The 25,159-nt window shown below is 42.6% G+C and overlaps 1 protein-coding gene across 5 annotated transcripts in view; it reads right to left on the reverse strand.

Annotated features, from left to right (window-relative positions):
• Positions 1–24,937, reverse strand: part of IQSEC3 (IQ motif and Sec7 domain ArfGEF 3) — a 99,181-nt gene extending 74,244 nt beyond the window's left edge. For all 5 annotated transcript variants that reach the window (XM_053944258.1, XM_053944257.1, XM_053944261.1 and 2 more), the window contains exon 1: positions 24,435–24,937. In XM_053944258.1, the coding sequence (XP_053800233.1) occupies positions 24,435–24,937 (503 nt within the window). The remainder of the gene's footprint in view (positions 1–24,434) is intronic.
• Positions 24,938–25,159: the final 222 nt, after the last annotated feature.

A 25,159-nucleotide genomic window follows, 5' to 3' on the forward strand; every position in this document is an offset into this window, starting at 1 on the left:
ACCAGAGATAAAGGGGTTGTCTAGAACTTGAGTCTATTTCATGGTATCATAAAAAATTATGTCCTTACACCTTGCCTGCTTCCATTCAGGTAGAAAATATCTCAAGAAGAAGGAAGTGCAGCGTAAGTAATATACTTAATTTGGGATAATATAATAAAATGATCAAACTGAAAAGTTGCAGCATGCCCTAACAGGCAACACCAAATCTCTTTTGCTAACTGATCCGCCCTAAAAGCTACTGCAAGCAAAGGGAAAAATAAAATGGAGAGCCAGCAAAATAGAAATTTCAGCCAGCCAACAGGAACAAATACCAACAAATTTCCACATAAGCATTTGAGACATTTTCTCCTTGTAAAACAACTCACACAAATAAAATACAGCCCTCAAATAATGAGGTTTATCCTCTTCTGTGCTTGATCTCAACACACATTCCTTTACGTGGAACTCACAGTATGAAGAAGGAACACGAAAGTGACAAGCTGTACCACGTGCATAGAACAGAAAGCAGCTTTTTTTCCCTCCTTCCATGTTGTTCTAGCATTTTGCCTTGTCTTTGGTTTTACGTTCGAGGAATTTGCTAGCTTTTGCAGATGGGAATTCTTCTGCTGAGCCTGCCTGTAGGAATTGCTATGACTGTGCTTGCTCACATGGAATCGCTATGAGTTTTCACCCCATTGCAACTTATGTCACCCATGCTGAACACCACCACATCAGTGCTGTGCAGGCTCCCTCCTCCTGCAGACTAATCTTGCTGCTTGGCATCAATGGAGGAGCTTTCAGAGTTGAGGAGTACTGGCACACTTGAATACTCTGCTAATCCTCTTTCAAAAGGCATTGTTGCTATTGTTGGTACAATGAGTAGGAAGTTTCCTTGCTCTGTTAAAGGGTCCAATTAGAGGCAAAATTGTTGAGTTGCTTTCTGACAGCTTGCTCCAAAGATGCCATGACCCATTATCACTTCTGGGTGAAGCAAAAGAAGTCAAAGTATTCAGGGTATTGTCTAAATGACAATTCATTAAGCAACAACTAGTCAAAAATTGCTAGAATCCAAATAGCCTCCTGACAAGAAGTGCTTGTTTGGCTCAGAAGGAACATTAAAAGACTTTTAAATGTTGGGATTTTTTAATGACCTTTCTATGAACAATCTAGGAACAAAAACCAGTTTGCTGATTCTAAAGCATCTCATTTTATTGAAAGATACAGGTTCTCATGAGACCTTATCATACATTGAAAATGTGTGGGTGGTTTCTTAGCCAGTTTTAGTGTCCATAAATATTCTCAAATGTTGCCAGAGGGAGATTACAAAAACTTATGCTTGTGCTCAGTAGAAAGGAATTCTGAATTCTAACTTATCTGCTTGGAGACTAGCCACTAGATGCTGTTATTCGGGTAGCACAATCCCATCATCACAGACTGAGTGCAGTGTTTTCTCCCTCATTTAGCAGCATGATCCAGCTTGGCTTAGGGTGGCTGCACCTCACCTGAGAAATGAAGTCTACTTTCCTGTAAAAGGGTGTTAGTACAGTTCAGAACTGCCTGTGAAGACACTCATCTTCTCTCCCACACCCATCCCATCTGCTGGCATTCTGACCTCTGTTCCCCTGTGTCCTGGTTTGACAAGGAAGTGAGTTTTGTCAGGGTGTTGGGGTCAAACCAATCAGTGGTCAGATTTGAATATTGACACCTGGTTGTAACCACTGAAGACATTGGACACACCGCTGAGAACACAGGGGGTTAAAAGCAGAGAACGCGCAGGGGAACTCTCTGTTTTGTTCTGGTCAGTGAAGAGTGCAGACCTCCCCTGCAGGCTGGGTGGGGGAAGGAAAGACGTGTGGCCTGGGAGAGGTAGGCCAGGGGCTGGGGGACTGGAACTGGGCTGGACAGAAGGGTGGAGAGAAACTGAGATGTCTTTGTTCCTCCCCTAGGAAGGAGAGAGAGAGACAGAGAGCCTGAAGCCACCTGGAAATTTGATATCATGTCCCGGCAGTATGTCGGCAGAGGAGAAAGAGAAGGGGGGGTGGAAGGTGCCCAGCTGTGGGAGTTCTGGGCAGCTGAGATTTCAGCAGTCCTGGGAACCCGAAACTTTTAACCCCTTCTTGGACAAAGAAAGCTTTGTGAAACATTAATCCTCCTTGATCTGAAAGAGAAGAGAGACAGCCTGGGACCTGAGATGTTAGAAGAAGAAATGCTAGGTGGGAGGAGATGATGGAGTGGCCTTGGTTGGACTTTTTCTTGTGTAGCCATAGACTGAACCAATCTCTCCTGCAATAGAGACTGCATTCTTAGGGGGATGCAATGGTTTGAGCCAAGAGAGTGACCTGCTGCAGTGATTGTATGTGCAGGAGTGGAGTGAACAGAGAAAGATGAGGAGGGTGTGGTGGTGCCCTCTGTCTTCAGGGAAGAAGATCTCTGTTCTCGAGACCCTCGGCCCCAGGGGAGGAGAAAATGGGGGGGACTGTTGTCCTGAAGATGAGAAACTGAACTGTTGTTCTTTTGGTCTTTGGCAAAGCATCCTTAAAGGAACCCTGTGAGCAGTTTCAGTCCATGCACGGTGGTGAGAGCACTGTACATGGAAGGGGGATGTCACAATGGCAGACTTTCTCCAGGCAGTGCCATGTGTGGCATGGAAACACAAGAGGTCACAATTGTGTTTCCTGGGGGAGTCTATGGTGCAAGAGAGACTCCTCTCTCCCTTGATGGACTGAGAATTAATTATCTGAGGGGTGGAAATTTGATCAGGAATCCAGGGTTTTGTCTCACTGTGTGTTTTGTTGGAAATTGGGTGGGGGGGAGGAGGAATGTTTTGGAAGGTTTTCATTCTGAATTCTGTGTGTGTCTTTTATTATAGTTGTAGGTTAATAACGTTCTTTTTTTTATTTTTTAAGCTTGAGCCTGCTCTGCTCTGTTTCTGGTCGCATCTCACAGCACTCATTTGAGAGAAGGATATTTTCATGGGTGCACTGGCATTGCGCCAGCATCAAACCGTGCCATAGATATGAGAAAGACATTAGAAAACTATTCACTGATCCAGGGCGTAACACTTCCTCATTCGGTAGTGGTGACCATGGATACAAATGTGACTGCATTTGTATTGAACAGGGGGAGGTGTTAGAAATCTGATTGCTGGAGAAGATGTGAAAGAGATACAAATTAATGCCTGGATGCTAAACTTGAGGGTCTTGAGTCTTCAGCCAATGTAAGGGACACGGCTGGTCAAAGAAAGCAGTGAAGTCCTTTTCCTCTGTGGCACTACTAACGTATTTCATAAAATTAAGGTAGAGCAGCTGTTCGGAATAAGAAATATAGGCAACTTTTAAAATAGTCCCAGTAATCCCCTAAGTGCTTTATGAGGCAGGTAGTGGGGAGAGAAAAACAGAAGGAGTGCCGCTGAATGCCTACCCATCTATTAGGTGCAATCTGGCAGTCAGTATGCTGCAGAGCTGTATAAGGAGGAGCTTTGAGCCAGGAATATCTAAACACTTTCTCTTGTAATATATACTTCAAGATTATTCAAGGATTTAAGTAATTCTGGGAAGATTAACTGCTCTTTTTGCATGAGTGTTAATGAAAACTGAGCACCTGAAATGTCCTGGTGACTTTGGAACACTGAGCATTTTAAAGTCATTCAGAGCAGATGGGAACACTGCTGTTCAGATTCCAAATCTGAGATGTGCTGCTCCACTGTGAGCCCCTGAGAAGACAGTTTCTTTGCCTTTGAACAGAAGTCTCTTTGCAAATAAATGCTCAGATCAGTAAGCCATTTTTGGATAGGAACTAAGAGCTGCCCTGCTTGCAGGTAAGCTAAAGATACCATACATGACTGCAGCAAATCCTCAGAAACCAATGTTCCTTGAAAGATACCTGGTTTCCTTAAAATTATTTCACTGCCCTAAAGCAAGTGTACAGGTTGGATTTTGTGAGCTCCTACAAGAGCATGCCATTCTACTGCTTTTAGACCTCCATAAGCTTCTCTGTGATTCTTCATCACTTTGCACTAGCCTTCGTGCACTTCTGACTCTGTTGCAGCTGATTGGATTAGAAAAAGGGAAATTACCCTTTCATTTGTGTTTGATAGCTCTGTTTCCTTTCACAAGTGGAAACTGCAGCATTAGGAGCCTTTATATAAGAAAAAATGTGGAAACAGGCACAGATTGAGGCTCAGCTAGTTCAAGACTGGCACTTAGAAATGTTTTAGGGATAAGATTGGGCATTACTTGTGCTGTATCCTTGCCATGTTCAAAGGCACACTTCTCTCCTTTGGAAAGAACTGGAGTAAGATCCTTGTGTTTAGAATGACAAAACTCACAGCAAGGTCATATTCAAAGTGAGTCCAAAGCAGAAAGAGTGTGTCAAGTTTTTACTGCAGTTGTTAGACCTCCTTCATTGAGTTGGAAAGGTCTGTTTAGCTATATGCAGTAGGCCCACAGGTGAAGAAACTTCCTTGGCTGTTATAAGTGAGTCATTCTGGGCATGCAGCTGAAGACTTCCAACAAAAACTGAAGGGGATATTGCAATAAGTGGTACCCTTCCTTCTGAGGCACCACTGCACCTGAGCCATGGCATGGTGCTGTAAGGCTCAGTGCCCCCAGCAAGATGAAATGCTGAAGCTACTTGAACTCCTGGTAAGACTAAATGGATTTTTGTTGTTGTTATTGTTGTTCCATGCTCGTGTGTCTAAACATGGAGTCTTCTGTCAAACTCCATTTGGTTAACAAAAATCACCAGGGCACCAATAACAGCCTGGTTTCAGTTTGCCAGCCCAACACCTGTACAACAGATTTTGTGGAATAAATGGCAATTCTGATTACAGGGAACTGCTATCTTCTGTCCCAGAGGCAGCCATGTCTCAGTGGCAAATAATGGTCAGTCTGAGTGCTCAGAAAGAAAAAGGATTCTGTAAATGGAAATTCACATTCTTCTGGATTGGAAAAAAAAGTACTATGTCCCTCAGGGCAAGAGGGGAATTCCAGTCTACAGCCATTATTTGATGGAACTGTTTCCAATTACATATGCTCTGAACTCCTTAATTCAAAAACTCTTTTTTCTAAGTGGAGTAGTGCTTCTGAAAAACCTTATTAAGGCGGGGTATAGAGGGAGAGGATTTCTTAACTGCTTCAGCTACTGCTTCAGTGCAAGCTAGGAATGCTAAGAATCGCCCTGATAAAGTTCACACAACTATTTGAGACACAGGGAAATTTAATTGCACTACTGTGTAAGAGCCCTTGTAAAGTGCAAACCAAAGCCTCTAGCAGACCATAGATCTGGGATCATAGAGGAAGAGAAGTAGAATCCATTGGAATGGTCATGGGCACCTTGAGAGCATGCTTGGAGTAGGTGGTGTTGCCTGGTTGTATCAAAGGGATGCTCTGGGGATGATCTATGGGCTGGGTACTGCTGAGGGCCATGAAGAAAGGAAATGCATGCTTGATTTTCCTTAGGAATATTAAATAGCAAAGAGACTAAGGGTGAACTTTCACATCTGTGTACAGCTCCACATTACACTGATTCTGGAAATCTAACAGTGGCTAGCTAGAATGGATAAGATATTAGAGGTTGGAAGGATATTCTTTGATGTTCTTCACTCAACAGTTCAGTGTCATAACCTGAAATTTTCTGTCATGATCCTTAAAACGGGAAAGACAATTATTTGTGACCTTTCCTATCACTCTCTTCTCCATAATCCACAGCTGAACTCTTAAATCTCTGAAGGTATGTCTGCAACTAGCCTGACTCAACTTTTAGAAGCTAAACCCCAGCTGAGGCCAGGAGGTGTCAATGAGAATTTAGCAAGTGGAGAAGGAGTAATGGTGTTTTGAATCTTTATGGGGTTGGGGTTTTTTCTTTTATATACTACTCAATATTTCATAATCTCTGTGTAGATATGAAAGATGCAGACCATCCAGCTAAGTCCAACTCAACAGGTTGATCTTTTCATGTGCAAAGTGCCCTGAACAAAATTCTGTGGATACCTAGGAATAGACAGTTTCCTTAGCTGTGGGCTGCTGAGGTGTTACGGCTGGGGAGGGATTACTTTGATTGTGCATATGTAAGTCTGTGCCTTTCTTCCATTTGTCTTCTGGGAGATTCTAAACCCAAAGCATTTGTTGCATTCTTTATTGCTGTTCTTTAGCTTATGTGTGTTTTTTAGTTCTCGCTCTCTCCCGTGGACAGCTTGGCTTGCTTTCCAGGGTCATTGAGTTTCAGCTATCACACTTTATTTTTACAGTAATTAAGACTTGTGTAATATTCTTGCTTTCTTTTTGCTCCCTTTCTGTGACATTTTCTTGTTCTGGCTTCTTTTGCTCTTTTGCTGGAGGCTCCAAGTTTGTTGGAAAGGGTTTTGCTGCCTACAGTGCACACAGTATACAAGTGCTGTGGATTTTTGCCACTAGACATCTACAGCACAGCTGCTTTTGTCTGCAAGGAACTAGAGCCAGTGACTTTTTTACAGCTGATACAGAGAGCTCCAAGTGTCAAAATGAAATTAGGAGATGCCAGCATTTCCTTCACCTTCCTCAGCCTTTCTCTTGCTTCTGAAGGTTCAGAAAGATTGTGGTAGCCTCTGCTTCTCAAAAAGATCAAGGGAATGACACTCACATTTACTGTTTGACCTCAGATGAAATTCCTCTATCTTTCTAGCTATGTGATGGTTTTGACCAATGGGAGATTCATAGGAAGAAAAACCTTCAGGGAGCAAAACAAAAGAGGAAACAGTGTGATGGAAGTACCAGAGGTGGATGGAGAGTGTTAAAATGGGGTTTGGGCATCCCAATTCTGCCTTGGCAACTAATAAAGTTAGAGCTTTTACATCAATCCAAGGAGTACTCAAATGAAAGGTAAGATGTAGAATTGTTATTAATGGAAGGAAATGGAGAATATAGGAGGATACAAGAAGAAAGAAAAAAATTAATTTGTACAATCTTACTAAACTGAAATTCAAATGCATCTGGAGGTTGGTCCTCAAAGACAAATCCAGAGGCTCCTCCACTAATATGTTCCATTTGAAATTCCATAAGCTGTGAGGTAATTGTGAACCTCTGGGATCAAGCAGTACTTGAACATTTGAGAATGGGAAACTCGCCACCTCACCTGTAGCTCTCCTCAAAACAACAGTGCTGGATCTGAGAATGGGCTGTTCAACGTGCAAAGCAGTAAGCTCATCAGGTGCAGGAGCAGGAACTTTGGATGACTAAGTGTCATGTTGCACAATGTGCTGCAGCTTTGTGGCTCCTGGATGGCATGTGTCTCTGAAATGTAGCAGTTGATAACATTAGCTACTGCCTCATCTCCTTCTTCCAGCTGTTTTCTTGTTTTGCTTTGTTGTTTAATTATGCCAGCCTTCTGAAGGACAGGGCCATGCAGCAGTGATTCTGGTGTTTAACTTCCTTCATAAAAACCACTGTTGTCAGGCAGCACTGGGGCACGGGTGATTACTAGATCCTTTACATAAATCACTCTCCTGAAAGTAATTTTTCTTAACAAGTTCTTGTATCAATGTTCTCTTTATTTTCTCTCCCTGGGAAGGCTTGCTGTCTGTCTCAAGACCCTCGGTCTGTTAAAGGAGGAGGCTAAACAGAGGCAACTGATTAAGTATGCATGTATTACTACAGAGTGACTGTTGCTCTCCTGTGTCCCTCTAAATAAATGGCAGGGAAATGCAAGGTATAATAAAGTGTTTTGCTTTTTGCTTCTTTAGCATTTATAAAGGATGCTTGCACATGACACTGTCTTTTTAATTTCATATCTCCTTTCCTCTCACAGTTTTTATTCAAATTTACCGTCTTTTGTGTCAAATCCTTACTGAAAGGAACCTGGGGCTCTTCTCAGCAGTGTGTACCAGGGAAGAAGTAGGGGAAGAGGGATGAAGGCAGGGTAACTTACATTTCCATTTTCCATTCATCATCACTTGGTGATGATGAGTTTCTTTGAGGTTTTGTTATTCAAGTATGGAGTGTTGAAGGAAAGAAGTCTGTTGACATTCCTATTTGTAATTCTCTGGTATCCTTGACTGAATTAAACAAAAAGGAGGAAATAGGGTAACAAAGGCTCCATACTTATCATGTTTAGAAAATAAAAATCTGTTTGGGCTAAAAGTTAAAACACAAGTTAAAAAATAAAATATTTGCCCATGCATCTTTGTCTCACTTGTGCTAGAACCAGGATGGGCATGAACCTTGAAATATGCAGCAGTGCATCAAAATCTGCTGTGGCACTGGGACGCATACCACATCCATTACTACAGCTCATTGTTCTCACACAGACAACAGCCTTTTCTGGTGCAGTGCTACCCTTCTTCTTGTTTGTTTATTCAAGATCTGGTTTTCAGTTAGCAATGCAGCCTGTACTTCTACTAAGGCTGAAATAACTTTTGCTATTAACTGCTCAATCCAGCTACTAAAAGTTTAATTAAATCTGCACCTGTTGCCTGTCCACTAGAACATTAAGGGTCCCTGCTCTCTCCTTACTTCTGCCTGTTCATGGCTGTGGACTTCCACTGGGTTGGCTTCATTGTCTTCCATAGTTACTCTGCATTTTTGCCAAGGTATCAGAACATGAATGTCACACTAAGCATCTGGAAGACACTGGAAACAGAAAAAATATATGAGTTATTTTCTTTTTAGGTCTATAGTTTATTTTGTGGAAAATCTTTATTTTGGAGACTGGTTTGAATGCTGTTTGGGAGATAGCTTCATCTATCTTTTCTTAAAAACCTATTCTTATGTAATTAATAATTAAAACAACAACGTCAAAAGACTGATTGAGAAAATTGGTTTAGATTCTTCATAGTCAAATCCCTAAACAGTCATACACACACAGAGAAATCCTGTGCATGGAAATTCAGCAAGGCATTCTACCCAGGAGATTTTCAGCCAGCTATGGAATTGTCATGCTCTTTCCACCATTATAAATACAGCTTGGTGAGCGTCATGGGACATCCCAAGTTCTCAGGAGTGCATGGGCTGTGTGCAACCTGCAGGTACACAAATAGTGCAAGCATCCCCACATGGATGCCAGCACTGTGCCATTGAAACAGCATTCCTGTCTTGCAAAGCAGGCCAGGAATATCCTCAGTGGATGGACTTGCTATTATTAGCTAGAATACCTATCAGCAAATGAGACAGTTTCTGGCTTGGTACAAGTAGAGATCACAAGGCTGTAAGGACAAAGAACAACCTGAGCTGTTCAGTGAAAAGGAGCCCTGAGAAACAGAACTTTACAAAGGACAAGGGAAAGAGAGGGGTCAGTAGCAAGTAATCAGCCAATGCTTGCACTCATCATCCTGATGGGCAGGATAAAATTGAGATGTCACTTTTTCAGATCCCTATCAAGTTCTCTTTTATCTAAGTTCATAAATATGAAGCTACAGAGCCTTTCCCTCTTCATTTGAGGAACTTCTCTTTTTGCTTCATAATTTATATGAATATCAGCGCTTGGGGAAGCAAAAGATTAATAGCAACTGTCTGTGGCAAGCAGAGTACAGGCAGGTTTCCTTCGTGCAGCTCTGCAGCTTCTTCTCACCTGCATTACCAGCTTTAGCTTAGTCCTGAGCACCCCTGTTGCTGCCAGTACCCCCAAACCTTGCTAGCCCAGCCCTACTCATCCACATAGTTCTGCTGCTCATGCAGAAAGATAAGTTACTGCTTGTTCTTCCAGTGTGGATTAGATGCATTAGAACCCTGTCCTGATCTTTCTCATGCTATTCCAGTCTTTCTCCTTCACCCATCTTGCCACATGCAGCATCTGCTAGTCCTTTGCACAACACTCAGTTTTCATCTGAGTCCTGCAGCATTGCTTCCTCCAGTTCCCCATGCCTCTTCCTTAAAATGCAGACCTCTTGCATTCATCTCAGTCCTGCCCAGCAACCCCAACCTCACAAATGTAGTTCTGGATTTTCACAGCATCTTTGCTGAGCAAACTTGGATTTGTCACCCACAGAAATACCATCATAAAGGGTAGACAAAGACCACTAAGCTCACTTTAGTTTATCTTAATTCAAACACATGGTAGCCTACTGGGATGGTAGCCACTCTATGGTCTGCCATAGGAGATCTCCCAGCTAGCAGAGGGTAGTGGTAGCAGACAAAACCTATTATTTCAGTTTAAATAGGAGAATCCTCCATTGCAGGGTTAGTATTGATAAATACATCTCTGAAGTTTTATGCCAAAGCAAAGCCATGGCTGCTGCTCATCCCACAGCACCTAACACAGCACATCTGCTACAACAGCTCAGGAATGGAGGGAGGGGCAAAAGAGGATGTCTAAAAGAGTGAGAGAGAGGGACTCCTCCTAAAAGAGGAATCTTTTAGCTCCACAGACTGTGGTCTGAAGGTTGATACTGAGGAAGGTTACGCTTGATTTGAGTTGCCCATGTAACTGTGGCTCTTTGTTTCAGCATAGGGCAGGAACTGGGTGGCAGGTAGACAGCATTTTGCTTGCTTCAGTCTGTATTCTTCTTGCCTACTGAGAACTCCCACCTGTGGTTTTTCATACTCTGTCGGAAGTTTCCCAAGCTTGGCTCCTCTTGCTTAGAATGCTCTACTTAGTTTTTCATTCCTCTAGCATGACTCTTTTGCCTACTCAGAGTTTCTCCTAAGCTATCTCTGTGGCATTTTTAGTCCCAGGTTACTCTTACTCACTTACTCTTTGAAGCAGAAAACACAGGCCAAAAGAGCTGACTTTTTTCTGTATTCATCACTGCACCACTAAATAAAACAATTAAATGTGAAGTTCTTTTAAAAAACCATTGGGCAAATATCCCCTTCCATCTTTCCTTACTGATGATTTTGTTAATTCAGTGGGTTTCTGAAACCTATGTAAGTCACCAGCTATAAAAACTGAGTAGAGGTGACAGAAAGCACATCTCACTTAGACAATTCATAGACAATAGTGAGTGACTATATATGTTTATGTACTTTTGAATTCCTCATTCCTTCCGACTTCACTTGCCTGCCAGAGATGTATATCTAGAGGGAAAGGAAGACATATTCTAATCAGGATACAGGTGTATCATCCACATGCCACTTCATCCTACCTATCCTACTGTTCAGTACATGCTGGCATACCATGCTCCTTGTCCTCCCAAGAGCTGTCTGGGAACTGAGCAGCAGAACCCTTCCTCACAGCCTTGTTCTCAGCACTGCTATATTCAAACACAGCCACTACAGGGTAGCTCTCACGCTCTGCTCTCAAAGCAGATCTGTAGAACGGAGGTTCGGGGCAAAAAGAGGTTAAAATAGCAAGTGAGGAAGAGGAACAAAGGCAAACTCAGTAAGAATAAGCTGGAGGTGCTGTGTGAAGTTTGTAGAGGGGCTCTAAGGTCTTTTCCTGAAGGCCAGTATCATTCTTGCTATCTTTGCAAATGCCACTGTACTACAAGGAGGCACTCAGGTCCTAACTTTTCTTTGTGACTTTAACAGAAGGATTAATAATAGAGAAATGTCATTAAATTGGTCTTATTTTAACTATTTTTTGTGGAATATCTCCAACTTGTGCCACACAAGTTGGATCCCCGGAGAACAGTTACTAATTGTGCCTCTGGTTAGTGCTCACCTCAGGGAATTTAACAGCAGCAAATAACACCAGAATGGAGAAATAAAAAAATAGAGCTGGAAGATAATGAAGAGAGAGTGAGATTGTGGTACTCCAAGATCCTAAGTCTTTTCAAATTGAAGAAATCAGTATCGTCCTACAGTACAAGCTGAAAGGAGAAAGTAACCAACCAACCAACACAAATAACCCCTCCCTGGTAAGAGAAAGAAATTCCATAAACATCCAAGGCACATTCACATCCTGAAGACATGCTCGCCCTCGTTGCAGACCTCCCTTGCCACTTCTGCTGCTAACAAATGCAGCCTAGGTCTACACTGAACACATCCATTCACTGTGGTACAAGTTCTGTAAGAATTCCCTTGGTGTTCCTGCTCTCATCCGTGCACCAGAGTGTGCCACAGAGCACTTGGGTCTGTGAACCACTGGGTCTGCCCCAGAATAGAGTGGAAAATCAGGCAGGATGGAGGATCCATTTCAAAGTGATGTCCCTGGGTAAAAGCTAATCAGGATAAGCTAATGAAACTTGTTACCATCAAACCCTGTACCACAACCAGGAGGGATGAGCAAACACAAGTGCTCTTCTTATTACAGGACATTAAAATTCAGCCCAGAATCCAATTATGCCAGATATATCCATCATACAAGAGCTCTTCTTGGGTGAGGCAGAAGAGATCTGACAGCACAAGACTTTGTCTGCATGACTTGGTGATTGCATGTGCTGCTGTGATTGTGCCAGGTGATGAGGGGACAAGGCTGCAGACCCCTCTATGGCTCTATACTTAATAGGAGAACAGGGGGAGGGGAAATACAGCAGTGGCAGGAAGAAACTGTGTCTTGCTAGGCAATGTTTTTTGAAGAAGGTACTCTGTCAACTTATTAACGTGCACTTCTGTGTGTGATAATTACTTTTTGCTTCCCCAGGCTGCACGCAGCGCCTGCCTCTGTAAGAGGCTTTTCCTTTGGCTTCCATGAGAGGAATATTTCTAGTGTCTTCCATGTGCTTGCTAAGTTTTCTGCCATCAAAGAAGACCAAAACAGCAGAAAATAGGTTCTTAATCTACCTTTTTTCTCTACCCCTCATCATACTGTGCAACTCATAAATGGTTCATTGCTGCAAGAAACCTTGCTGGACTTGCATGTAATACACATTCACAGCCCTGCCAACGTGAAACCACATGTCTCAGTTCCTCCTCAAATTCAATATTCAGTTTTGTTTCCAGCCTCCACTGGTCATTCTTTCTAGTGTACATAACTGACACCGATCACGAATGTCTGTTAAGGACTTTTGGCCAAATTACAGATCTTTAATTGGCCAAAATGATTTCTGTTATCAAGCTGTCCAGGGAGTAAATCAGATTTCATTATTTAGAGCAATATTATTTATGCCATAGAAGTGACCTCATAACATTTAATGCTTCTTGTCCCGTTTGTCTCTTTCTTTCAAGGCACTGTGTCTACCTGACAGATGAGAGCCCTGGGACACAGGTTTTACTCTCAGCTTTGACTGGTTGGATGAACTCTAGCAAAACGTTTTCCATGTCTTCATTCCCTCCTGTCAAATGAGAACTGTCTTTGTAACAACTGAAGGGTCTCCTGCTAGACAGTAATGCAGAAGAGACATTATTATTATTGCTATTATTATTACTTACATTTGCATGGTATTTCTATTATTCATTCTGCCACAAGATCTTGCTATGGTTAGAGGTATACTAGCACTTACATGCTTGCTACTCGATGCACTTTTAGATATTGGTAGGGACATTTACTAGCAATATTCCACATGTGAGTAAGTGCATCACTTCCTAAAGCACTTTAAAATGTAACATTAATGTGTATTTGTGCTCATCTCTTAAATGCAAGTGTTTCTGGTGTTAGATCTGAGAGTTGGCCATAGCAGACTGCAATGAAGCCTTGTAAAGAACTGCAGCAAATACATGGGCTTTGATTCCTTTTATTTTATATTACTATTTGTGCTTGAGGCAGCAGGATGTAAATTGCTTAGTGAGGATTTGTCAGCATCTTAAACCTACATCACACAAAAGAAAACAAGTTCATAAGATGAAGACAATGAAGAAGGAGGCCTGTTGTCAATGAGACAAAACAGTGAGAGGTGTGTGAGGACAAATTTACTCTGGCATGTGAACAGGGAAAACACCTTTGTTCTGTGTGTGTGCATCCTGTGAGGGAACCCCCAACATTTAACCTGAAAAACAGAGGTATTAATGGCAGGCAGAGACATCCCAAAAATCGTGCTATCTGCAGACATACTCCTCTGTCCTTTCTTAGCACTCTGGGTATTCCTTGGAGATCTTCCAAGCATTGTCCAGCCAGGTTAAACTGCATTGTTTTATGAGATCTGATAAACCTCTCACCCCACAGTGATGAGAACTAGCCACATAAACTCTGGGCATACAGCAGTGGGCTCCTTCCTTATGCCTAGGAGTTGCTTACTGGGCTTCATCCAGTTGGTACCTGTTAAGGATAAAGTTTAGTGTTTGCTGTTTATTATTAATTTCTCCTGAGAGGCTTCATAAAAATAGAACATAAACCTCCTTCCCTCCCCCAGCATCATTACAGTTGCATGTGTAAATGAACCACGCATTCAAAAACTTCATAGGAGCCTCTGCTGGGGCTCCTGGCCCTTCTGCATTCTACAGCTTCACTGGGTCTTCTACCCTTACCCTTGTAACTCCTCCCCACTGCTGTCCACTCCTCCATCACCTCATAGCCTCCTGCACAGGTAATCTCTGCTGAAGCCCAAATTATGGCATGTCCTATCTCTGAGTGCTGCAGAGGCTTCAGGGAGCATGCAGATGTGCACACTGCCGGGATGTACTCCTGAGGCAACGCTCTAGCCACGCTTCTGGGCTTGGGATTTGAAGACTGGGTTAATACAGACTTAAAGCCAGCCTGAGGGTTGCCCTTAGCAGGGAGTAATACACACTGTAGATGCCTCTCATCCTCTCCTTCTCCTCTTCCCCTGCCACAGTACTTCCTTTCTTCTTCTTCCTTTTGAAGAGTACTTCCTCTTCAAATAGTTTGGCAGAAGTCTGATCCCTGCCTTAAAAACTAGTAGATTATTTCTTCCATTTTTGGGAGGCTAAATACCTTTAAATATCTGAGACTCTAACTCTTTGCCAACACTTTTCTTCCAACAAGGATACAATCTGGTATTCCCTATCAGTTTATACACGTGGCTGTGTAGGAGCCATGATAAATGAGGTGATAAAGGTGATATAATAGTTTCAGTCAGAGCATGTCTAGTGATGAAAATGTTTCTGTATTCAGTTTAACGAAAAGGAGAAACTCACCCCTTTCTCAGCAGTGAACAAGTGAACAGCTAACATGGGGATCACAGTCCCCATATGAGTAATAAAGAATTCTTGGGGGAAGCATTACAGCAGTTGGCTGTGCCGTCCCAAATGAATGTCATGGCAAGTATGCAGAGAATCTGACAGTATGCAGAACTAACTCTAACTGGTTCCAGTGGTGATGGAAGTCAGCTCAAGAACATCTGTAACATCAGAAGATGTGTATGATGTTATCTCACATCTCTTCCAATGTGAAGCCACCTAGTTAAATGAATTCAGCCAAGCAGATTTGCATTTAAGTGGTGACAGAATCTGGCTCTTAGACCTAGATTGTAAAATAGCATGAATTACTGAGCCATGCCGTCTGTCTACATCAGAAGTTTGACTGGACATAGATTTATTAGCACAGAACATTATAGAGGAAGATAACTTGAAGAGAGGTCTTTGGCATGAGAATCAGTGAATCCTCAGAGCAAAGGTAGGAGATTCCTCAGATTCCCTGCTAGTTCAGATGAAGGTTAGTTGTCCTGGATATCAAGACAAATCCAGATACTCAGCTACTATGGTGAAGGGGGCCATGTGAGTACCTAGGCAGACACAGGCAATTACTGGTGCCCTACAGGGAATGGATTTGCAAATTAAAAAACACCAAGTTAAAGGCAAGGACATCTGTGAGAATTCTGAACTGACCAAAGAGCTGAACTGCCCAAAAGAGGCAGAATCAGGATTCCTCGCAGGGGGGAAAAGAATCAAGAAAAGAGGGCTGAGCTTGGTTCCTTAACTGAGGTAAAAAAAAAGGAAATAATCTCTATAAATATGGAAAGATACCTCTCTTTTCAAAAATGCTATTCCTTAAAAAGTCTGTGAAGAACCTTAAGGCCAAACAACACTGCTCCAGGAGGCAGGCCGAAGGATGCTCCATGGAGGCAGGGTCCACACAGCACTGCAATGCCAAGATGCTGGATGTTGAGGTTGAAGAAGAAACAGTGTAAGAGCAATTCTCACACTGGAGTAGGATAATGTGAACCACTTCAGAGGAGTGCCTAGAAACCAACATGGCAAACAGACTGACAGCAATGTCCTGAATTTTAATAGAAAGGTCAGAATTTGAAGAAGCATCCAAAGTACAGCAAAACCTGAAGAATATCCCAAGCCCCCTTAAGATCTGGAGTAATTTCAGTGTCAATTTTCTACTTGTCTTGAAAATGACATAGATGCTTTAGTGAGCTTCAGCAAATATAAACTCTCTAGCAATAATTTCCTCAGCAGTAGCCCATGCCCATGCAAATGTTGGCAAGAGGTGTGTCCCCTGAATTCCTACAGTAATTCCCCAATTCTTCATTAACTTTAATATTTCAAGAATTTTAAGCAGCTATTAAAACAGAACACCAGTTCCAAGACAGGGTCAGAGATTTGGAGTGGACTGTTCAGCCACCTGATATACATTAATTCAAGAAAACATCTAGGACTTGGTCTGTATTCCCTGGGTTCCTAAGCAAAATGTGATTTCTGTGATCATATAATATTTTCCTTTTTTCCTCCTATGCGTGCGTGTCTCTCTTTCTCTCTGTGTGTATGTGTCTATATTGGTTTCTGCTTTGTAACTGCAAATCCCACAGAGAGTTTCAACCAAGTTTCAGTCAGTTACAGTGATTTCAGAGATACTAACCTCTAGCAAGTTCCATAAAAGTAGCTGGCAGGGTGTAACAGAGAGAACTTTGTAGGTTCTCCTATGAGGAAAAGGCTGCTGAGTGAACTGAAGCCATTTCTCCACAGAGAAGTCTCCATGTTGGAGCGAGATGTTATAAAAGCCTCAACACCAGGAGAAGCTTAGATCAGAACTCTCATCTTGTTATGCATCAGAACATGTAACTGTGACACAAATCTTCTGGAAGCTAAGCTTTATTAGGTCTGCAGATCACAGATCCCCTTGTTTTCAGCTAGAAGAGGGCAAGAAGGATAAAAGTTAATTTTGTATTTAAAAATCACTTCAATTTCATCAAAATGTTCTCTCTTAGATGTGATTAATCATGGAAGATATTGATCCACTTCTGTCTCTCTCAGAAAGTGCAACTTCAGACCACATGAAAATAAGAGCTGAGCAATGAGCATAAAATAATACAATAATACCTGTGTGAGAAGCAGGCTGTGCAAACACAGCACAGAGAAAAGGAAAAAAAATCATTATCTAAAGAGCAAATATATCTTTATAACCCTGAAGCAACAAAACTCCTACCACCTTATATTAAAATACTGTAAGAGACCATCACAAACCTATTACAGGAAGAATGAGAATGCTGCTTAATGGTTTTCTCATTGTTCACTGTTATCTCTATACATTGCTATCCATTGCTATTATCAGCACTCTTTTACACCAGTGGAGGGATGTGTATTTCTGTGTGAGGACAGATTCACAAAATCTGGTACAGATCCTCAGGTGATATAAATTGTCATGGCTCTACTGACATCAGTAAAGATGCGCTGATTTCCTCCAGCAGATTATTTGCTTTTCTGTATGTAAAAAGCACAGAAACTAGGTGCTGTTTCAGCTTGGCTCTGAGGCACTTCTGTGGACAAATGCTCATGCAAATACAGTCTCTTTTTTATGTGCAAATATACATATTGCCTTGCAGTACACATGGCAAGAAAGGACACAAGCTTTATGCTGCTTCCTATGCTGGAATTTAGAAAAAGGATTGTTCCTGATCTACCTGCCCACTCCTGTCTATAACAATAGATCTCCAACTGCTTTGTCACAGATCTTAAAATACACAGAGATGAAAGGGTCAGTCCAGCATCACAAGTCTGTTAAAAATAAATTTAGGAGGCATTAAAGTTTGATTTTAGGACTGCTGGTCCAATGCTTGAACTGAGATCTTAAATAGAGCCATTGGGCAGAACAAATCCAACAGTCAAGACTATCATTTTCTCACCCAGGGCTTAACTAAATGAAATTACATATTCCAGAAGAGATGAATACAAGAATAATACCTGTTTGTTTCAAGGTATATCTCTCTGAGGGAAAAAAAAAAAAAAGGAATATATATATACACACACATATATAATGTTTAAAATTAAGAAAAAAGAGAAAATTGTCACATTTCAGACTCTGTCTTTATAAATTACTCTTTTCTTTTTTTTCTTATTTGCTTTTATGTGGTTCCATGGAATGTGGACCAAGTAACAAGTACAGGCTACAAGTAATTCTAAAGCAAATAAAATATTTTCCATCTCTTAAACAGAGAATCATTTCTGGCTTTCTATAACGTTTTCCTAAGGGAGAAAAACAAAAGGTTTCATAACTGAGACTGGAAAAGGGAAATAAACCACTGCTGAACTAGGAAAGAAAGAAGGAAACAAGCAACCTAAAATGGCATTTGTAGGGAAAATAACAGGAAAGTAGAAGATTAATAAACCCTATGTACAGAAAGATGATGAAAGGCAGACAGTAGCTCTTTTTTCCTGTTTCAACCTGCATTCCAAGGCAAAAGGAAAAAAATACAGCTGAGAAATTTCTACAGTCTAATATATATATATATATATATATTTGTGTAGAGGTATTTTTGCTTGCAGAAGTGCACATCATTTTATCATGTGAACTTTTTTTTAAATGGGTAAGTAGATGCCATAATTAATAGAAGACCCAAATTCCAGCTGACAGGCTCTGTGCTGGCACTATCTAAGGACTAGATGAGCATCCTGAGGTGAGATTTCTCTGATTTATTCTGACTATAAGTGCAAATAATTTCAAATATGGCATTGGTGGGAATGTGTGCAGTCTGTCTCATGTAAGTATCCACCTGCCTAAACTGTGCACATCATTTAATGAAGGATGTGGAAGTGCCAGTTGCTGCAAAGAGTGGGACAGCCAGCCCAAGAGTCACCTGGCACTGAGGCCCTGGCAGAAATTCTCAAGGGCATTGTTAACACCTACTCAGCTGGGACATTTTTCCCTTAATGCTTTTCCAAGCAGCCATGTGTGTATTATTTTGAATGCCAACAGTGTTGCCATGTGAGTCCCCTGGTCCTAAAGTCTTCTCACAGAGTCTTAACTTGGATCTGCCTGGAAAGTGACAGCAAATGGGTCAATACAAAGCATATGGAAGAAAGGTACCCTTGCCACCACAGAAGTTCTAGTTGCAACAGAACATACAGCTGGGTGACATAAAAATATCACCATCTTATTTAAAAAAAATAAATTAAAAAAAAGCATTTGCATCCCTTATTATTTAAGTATTTTAAATTTTAGCTTTTTGCTGCTGTTTTCAGGCCCCAGCTCCTCTTGCTAAATGATGACTACAAGTCTTTGCTACTCCAGGTACAGCTCTAACTGGGTTCAGGACACAGATAGAGAGGAGGTTTCTGTCCAATGCACTGCTAGACAGTTTTTCACAAAAATTCCTTCCTTGATATTACTTCCTGATGCTCCCATCCCACCAGGAAGATTTCCCACAATAGAAATTTCAGCCTTGACAATGTATTGCTCTGGCTGGGACTTTATACAGCATCCTACTGAAGTTTTATCCCTGTGGAAGTCCTTGTGCTGTCCTTACTCAGCAATTTTATAGCTAGAACTTCATCCTGAACCCTTCCTAAGCGAAGTCCCTTTCTATCTCTCACTTCATCTATTATTTCTTAAATATTGTCGTGAATCACTAACTCCACACTCCTCTGCCCGGGATTTTACAGGCCCTGCTGTAGGTACAATGCAGATGTGTGTTATAAAGTATGTCTTAGCTGACTGCAATGGAAGCAGTATGGATTTATCTTTAAAATAGATGTAGTCAAGGAGAGTCTACTTTCTGTTTTCCTCTCAGTGTGCTCTTTATGCCAAAATCATCTAAGCAGGACTTTAGCATCTGTGAAGCTGTGCCAATGCAGACCTCTGTCATTTGAAACCTGCTTACAGCACTCGACTCCAAATAACTTCTGATGCTGAGACAGTACATTGCTAGCAGGGATTTGCAGGGCCCAGGGCAGCACCAATGCAACTATTTCTGGTGTGTGAAAGCTCAAGGGAGTTAAACCCTGAAATGTGCTGGAGGAAATCTGAGACACTGAAAGAAGAGGGCAAAAGTAGCATTCTTTGTGTGCCCAAAGTGAAAAGAATGGATATCTGGGGTACATGAGCCATTTGGAATTGTTCTGATCTTTTTTTTTTAATTGCTGCAGGTTTTTTTGTGCTGGTGCAATGCGGAAATATAGCAAAATATGTTAATGGTAAACCATAATATTTACAGTTGTTGTTAGCTCCTATTGAAATCAGTAGGATTTTTTCTAATGTCTCTACCCTGGAGATAACCCATAGAATAGTACATCAACGCATAGTTAAAAAGAAAAATTATGGAAAAGAGTACCTCTGCATATGCAATATCTTCATTTTAAAGTTACATAATTGAGCTTTTGAAATTAACAAAAAAACAGCAAACAGTCTCAGAACACAAGAGCAATAAGTGATTTTAACATCATCTTTTAAAACTTGCCTCTTTACTAAGATAAAAAATTCTATTCTAATTCAATACAAAATAAAATAATATAAATTTCAGTCTAATGCAAATCCAAAATGAGCTTTAAGACCTATGGGAAAATGTGACTTTAGAAAAATTCTTCTAAGAGTTCATGGACTTTGTTTTGCATGAGGAGTTATCTTGTAGACCAAACACGGGCTAATAATTTAAAGCCAGTACTTAGATCCATTATGTCATGCTAGACAAAGACTGTTTATATGTCTTCTTTTCACTGTTGATGACATGGTTAAAAGAAGACTTTAATGCCACTTTAATACAGAATGTTTGTGAATTGCAGCCATGTCTTTTGATGGAAGGAACTATAACAGATTATTAGCTATTATTCTAATTGTATTTACCAGAGTGAGTTTTCCTGCTAATGCCTGGGCTCAGAACAGAAGTCCTTCCATAGACAGCTCCTACTGAGAGTTTCTGTGACAAAAAAACAGCAGAATTTGGGTCATTTAGACTTAATCTGCTAAATTCAACCCTGTGGCATTTCCCTGATACTCAATGAAGGGTACTGGGGGATTGGCAAAGAAGGTTGTATTCTGATAAAGAAGGGATGGAAAATTTATATTCTCAGAATTTGCTGACACTTTGGGATGGTCCCTTAAGACAAGAGGCTGCCTCGTAAGGGTGATCTGAGCTATGCTAATTTAGCAACCTGTATTTTTGAAGTAAAACATTCCATGACGAATGACCTTATTTTTTTGTTTTTAAAACTGTGAGGTGCTTATGCAATAGCCTCCTAAGGTAGAAAGAGACAGATGCCATGGAATAATAATCAGCCTAATTCTTGCTGAAAATCTCTGCAAAAATCTTTCTCCTTTTCCTCCTCTCCTTTCATAGGTAAGCTGAGTACCATTTTTCCCACACAAAGGCATGCAGCAACAATTAGGGCCTCTGCATAGGTCTGGAATTCTTCAATTTCCAGAGATAATCTTGGTTTTGTTCCCTTTTAAAATGTAGGTTTTGTTTGGGTTTGGGTTGGGTTTTTTTTTTAAGCTTTAAAGAAGGAAAAGTTGTCAGTTTTTACAAAAACTAACAACAAAAATAAGGCTGAAGTTTTCTTTAAAATAAGAGAGATGCTTCTTTTGCAGAAGACATCCCTTGCAGAAGACTGTTCCAGCTGACATGAATAGTCACATGTGTCCAAAAGCTCAGGTCTTCACTTCTATCCAGAGCCTGAGGTAAGCTGGGCTGCAAAAAAAAAAAAAAACCTCAAACCTGACTCGAAATGAGCAAAATCCATGGGCCGTGTCTGAGGTGAGAAGGACCAGCACACGTCCACACTTAAACACATTGCCAGAACCTCCTGTTTTGTGAAGGCAGAGGAAATTCCATTCCTGGGCAGAGACTGCAGGGCACTGCCTGGGTGCTGCTTTAACCCTGGCTTTTAGCCACTGTATCCCAACATGCTAAAATATCCTTTTTGTTCTATTTAGAGTGGCCATTTTCTGTAGTGAGCAGTCAGTCCTCTATTCTTGGCTAAGAAAAAAAAATTAGATAACGCTTAATTTCAGAGTTTATAACAGGGAAAAACATGTTTGGACATGAGGGGGAGGAAGGGAGAGAGAACAGATACCTGGTCTGTGCAGGTATTAACATATATGTCCCCTGCTGTCACACAAAAGCAAAAATACAACTCACAGGTTGGTGAGCTGAATCATAAGGTATATTGGGCATCCTGTCAATTGGTGGTAAAAGACTCATCACCCTCCATCCAAGCTGCCTTTAAGTTAGATTTTGCAGTCTCTTCGATTTCCCTCTAACAGTCAGAGAGGAGACAGTATGAAACTCAGTATACACAATCAGTGGGGTGAAAAAAAGAACCTGCAAAAGTGAGAAATGTAGACTGTTTGGCATCTCTCATATTTCCTTCTCTATACAAAGATTTTGGTTTGCCTAAGCTATAGAAGGAAACAGAAGCAGTCTATTTTAATCTTCCTGAGCGAAGAACGCTGCAGGGATTGCTCTGTTATCCCCAGCAGCAGCCCTGACTTTCCACAAAAAAAGCTCCATCCAACCTTCTATCTATCTGAAACAGAAAGATCATCATATGATACATCAGCAATCAGTTGTGTTCTTAATGCACTTCTCTTTGTGCATTTTGGCATGAAGGAAAAAACATTGCAATTCTTCCCCCAGTCAAACCCCACTGCAAAAAGAGCTCAGATAAGGAGAAAGTATTTAGTCTTATGCAGAGAAATTGATTCTTCAGTCTGTGTAATGACGTATGTTAGAAACTCTGTGCAGAAGCAAGGAAAGCCCTTGCTGAGATGATGTTTCTTACAGAGCCTTCACTGCAGGGAGTCACTCCTTAAAAAACAATGAGGTTGATTATGCATTTTTATTTGGGTTTCTTAGTGGTTTGACTTGAGGGATTCAAACCATGCTATTCTGGATTTACACCAATTGGCATGAGTTCAGAATCTGGCCCCACTTCTTTTTTTAAACTCCAGCTATTTCATGATGAATAAGAGCCAGATCCTGCAAAGGCTTACTACCTGCATTAATACTCTGAGGAGCCCACTCACTTCCTCTAAGTTGTGATTGAAAAATTGAGTCTTACGGTGCAGTATTTCAGAAGCAAACATATGCTTTTTTGGGATTCGAGCATGCCTTGACCGTACCTATTCCTTTAATAGCATTTCTCTCAATAGCAATATCTTCACTGATTTTCATAGAATCACATGATAGATGCCGAGCTGTTATGGTGCAACTCTACTTACACCAGTGAAAAATCCAGCTCCACGTTGTAGTTCTGCTTGTGTATTCAAAACGAACATGAGAGAAAATGGTCCCTTTATTTAAATTGTCAAAAGAGAAAAGGAAGATGTTTTGGGCTTGTGTACTTCACTTGTGTGCTTCATATGTACTTGTGTGTTGTGCACTTCAGTTGTTTTGACATCACCATAACAAAGACAATAGAGACAATTCCAGGAAAGACTTTGATCTAGTTTTACTACTTATGCTAGTTTCTTTCTTATCTAAAAGAAGCCACAGCAGAAACTATACTCCTTCTCCTTCTAACTTTACTAACTCTGGCTTTCAACCAGAAAACATCCCCCTGCTTTCCAAGTGCCTAAACAAAGGAAATTACAATACTGACTGCAGCTGTAATTACCAGCTGGTGAACTGATGGCATATACTGAATACATAATCCAAGAGAATGTTGCTCTTCAATAGTAGCCCTTTCCACCTATAGTGCTGGAATGCTCATCCTTGTTTACTATACATTCATGCACACACAGTACATTTCAGTATCCACTACTAGTAGTCAAGCTTTCTTCACTGAAGACAAGAGACCAGCAAAAATTTCTTTGTCCTTTTGGAGAGCTGGATCAGTGTCAGATGCCACGCACCAAAAAAACCAAAAAAAAAAACCAACCAAAAAAAAACCCCAAAAACCACCAACCAAAAAAAAAGAACTTAAAAAGCAAACCACCAAAAAAAACCAGACAACCCACACGCAAGGGCGATAAGCACCCTAAATGTCAAACCTAAGTACAGCATCTGTATACATCATGTGCAATATAACGCACCCCTTACATCAGTGAGGGCAGGAAAACCCCAGCTCGCTCCAAGGAGGATGGGGTTTTCTAGACAGATACCAGCAACTTAAGGCAAGCAGAAGCGACCACAACGCTGCTGTGCTTTGTGAGGCTTCTCTGTGCCTGGCTAAACCGCACTCATCGTCGATCACAGACTTATTTATTTCTGACAGACAATGAGGGCACGATGCCGTGTGTGAGCACCGCGGGTGCGCTGCCCAAGGGGCTCCAAACGGGCTGCAGACACTTCTCCAAAGGAACCAGCGCAGTGAACCGGGAGGCTGATGCGTCTTGGAAGCAGCATCCTGGCTCCTCTTTGCACTCTGCCTGCTCTCCCCGAGAACGCATCGAGGGAGGGATTCCCCACCCACCCACACACTGCCTCTCCCTCCTTGCGAGGCTGCAGGGGGGTATAACCCAGTTCCCGGCTGGATGCGGGCCCGGAGAGAGCCGCTACCCGCCCGCTCCCCGCCGCCACCCTGCCCGCCCCCTCTCCCCTTTGCACTTACTCCGCTCTCCGGCTCAGGACGCCTTTGCCGATGGCCTGGGGGGTCTTGTGCTGGAGCAGCGCGGCGCAGCAGCCCTTGTCCCTGCCGTCCTTCTCGGCGGGGTGCTGGTGGGGCTGCGCCGCGGGGTGCTGGTGGCCGGCAGCCCGCCCGCCGCCGCCGGGCCCCGCCGGTGCCGCTTTGCCCGCGGGCAGCGGCGGCTGAGCCGGGAGCTGTTGGTGGTGCTGAAGCGGGTCGGGCTGGCCCGGCGGCGGCGGCGGCGAGGGCTGCTCGGGCGGGGGACCCTGGGGCGGCTCGGCGGGGGCCGCCGGCGGCTCGGCGGGGGCCGGCTGCTGCTGCTGCCCGCGGAGGCTGCGGTTCTCGGTGCTCAGCTCGTCCAGCCGCCGCTCCAGCTCGTCGATGCGCTGGCGCTGGGTATGGATGAGGCTCTGCTGGTTCTGCACGATGGCGGTGAGCTCCTTCAGGTAGAGCACGGCGCGCACCGGGTTCTCCAGCAGGCTCTCCATGCCCCGGCCGCTGGCGCGGGCCCCGCCGCCCGCCCGCCCGCCCGCCGGCGCTCCGGCGACAGCGGCGCGGGATGCGGGCGCGCGCCTCGCCGGCCCGCGCGCACGGGCACGCGCACCCGCGCCTCGCCGGCGGCCGCGCGCTCCCGCGGACGGGCAGGAACGAGCGCGGGCGGGAGGGGCCCCCCCCTCCCCCTCACGGGCCCGCCCCCGGCCCGCCGCGCA

This window comes from Vidua chalybeata, chromosome 5 (genome assembly GCF_026979565.1).
Source record: "Vidua chalybeata isolate OUT-0048 chromosome 5, bVidCha1 merged haplotype, whole genome shotgun sequence".
Lineage (NCBI taxonomy): Eukaryota > Metazoa > Chordata > Aves > Passeriformes > Viduidae > Vidua > Vidua chalybeata.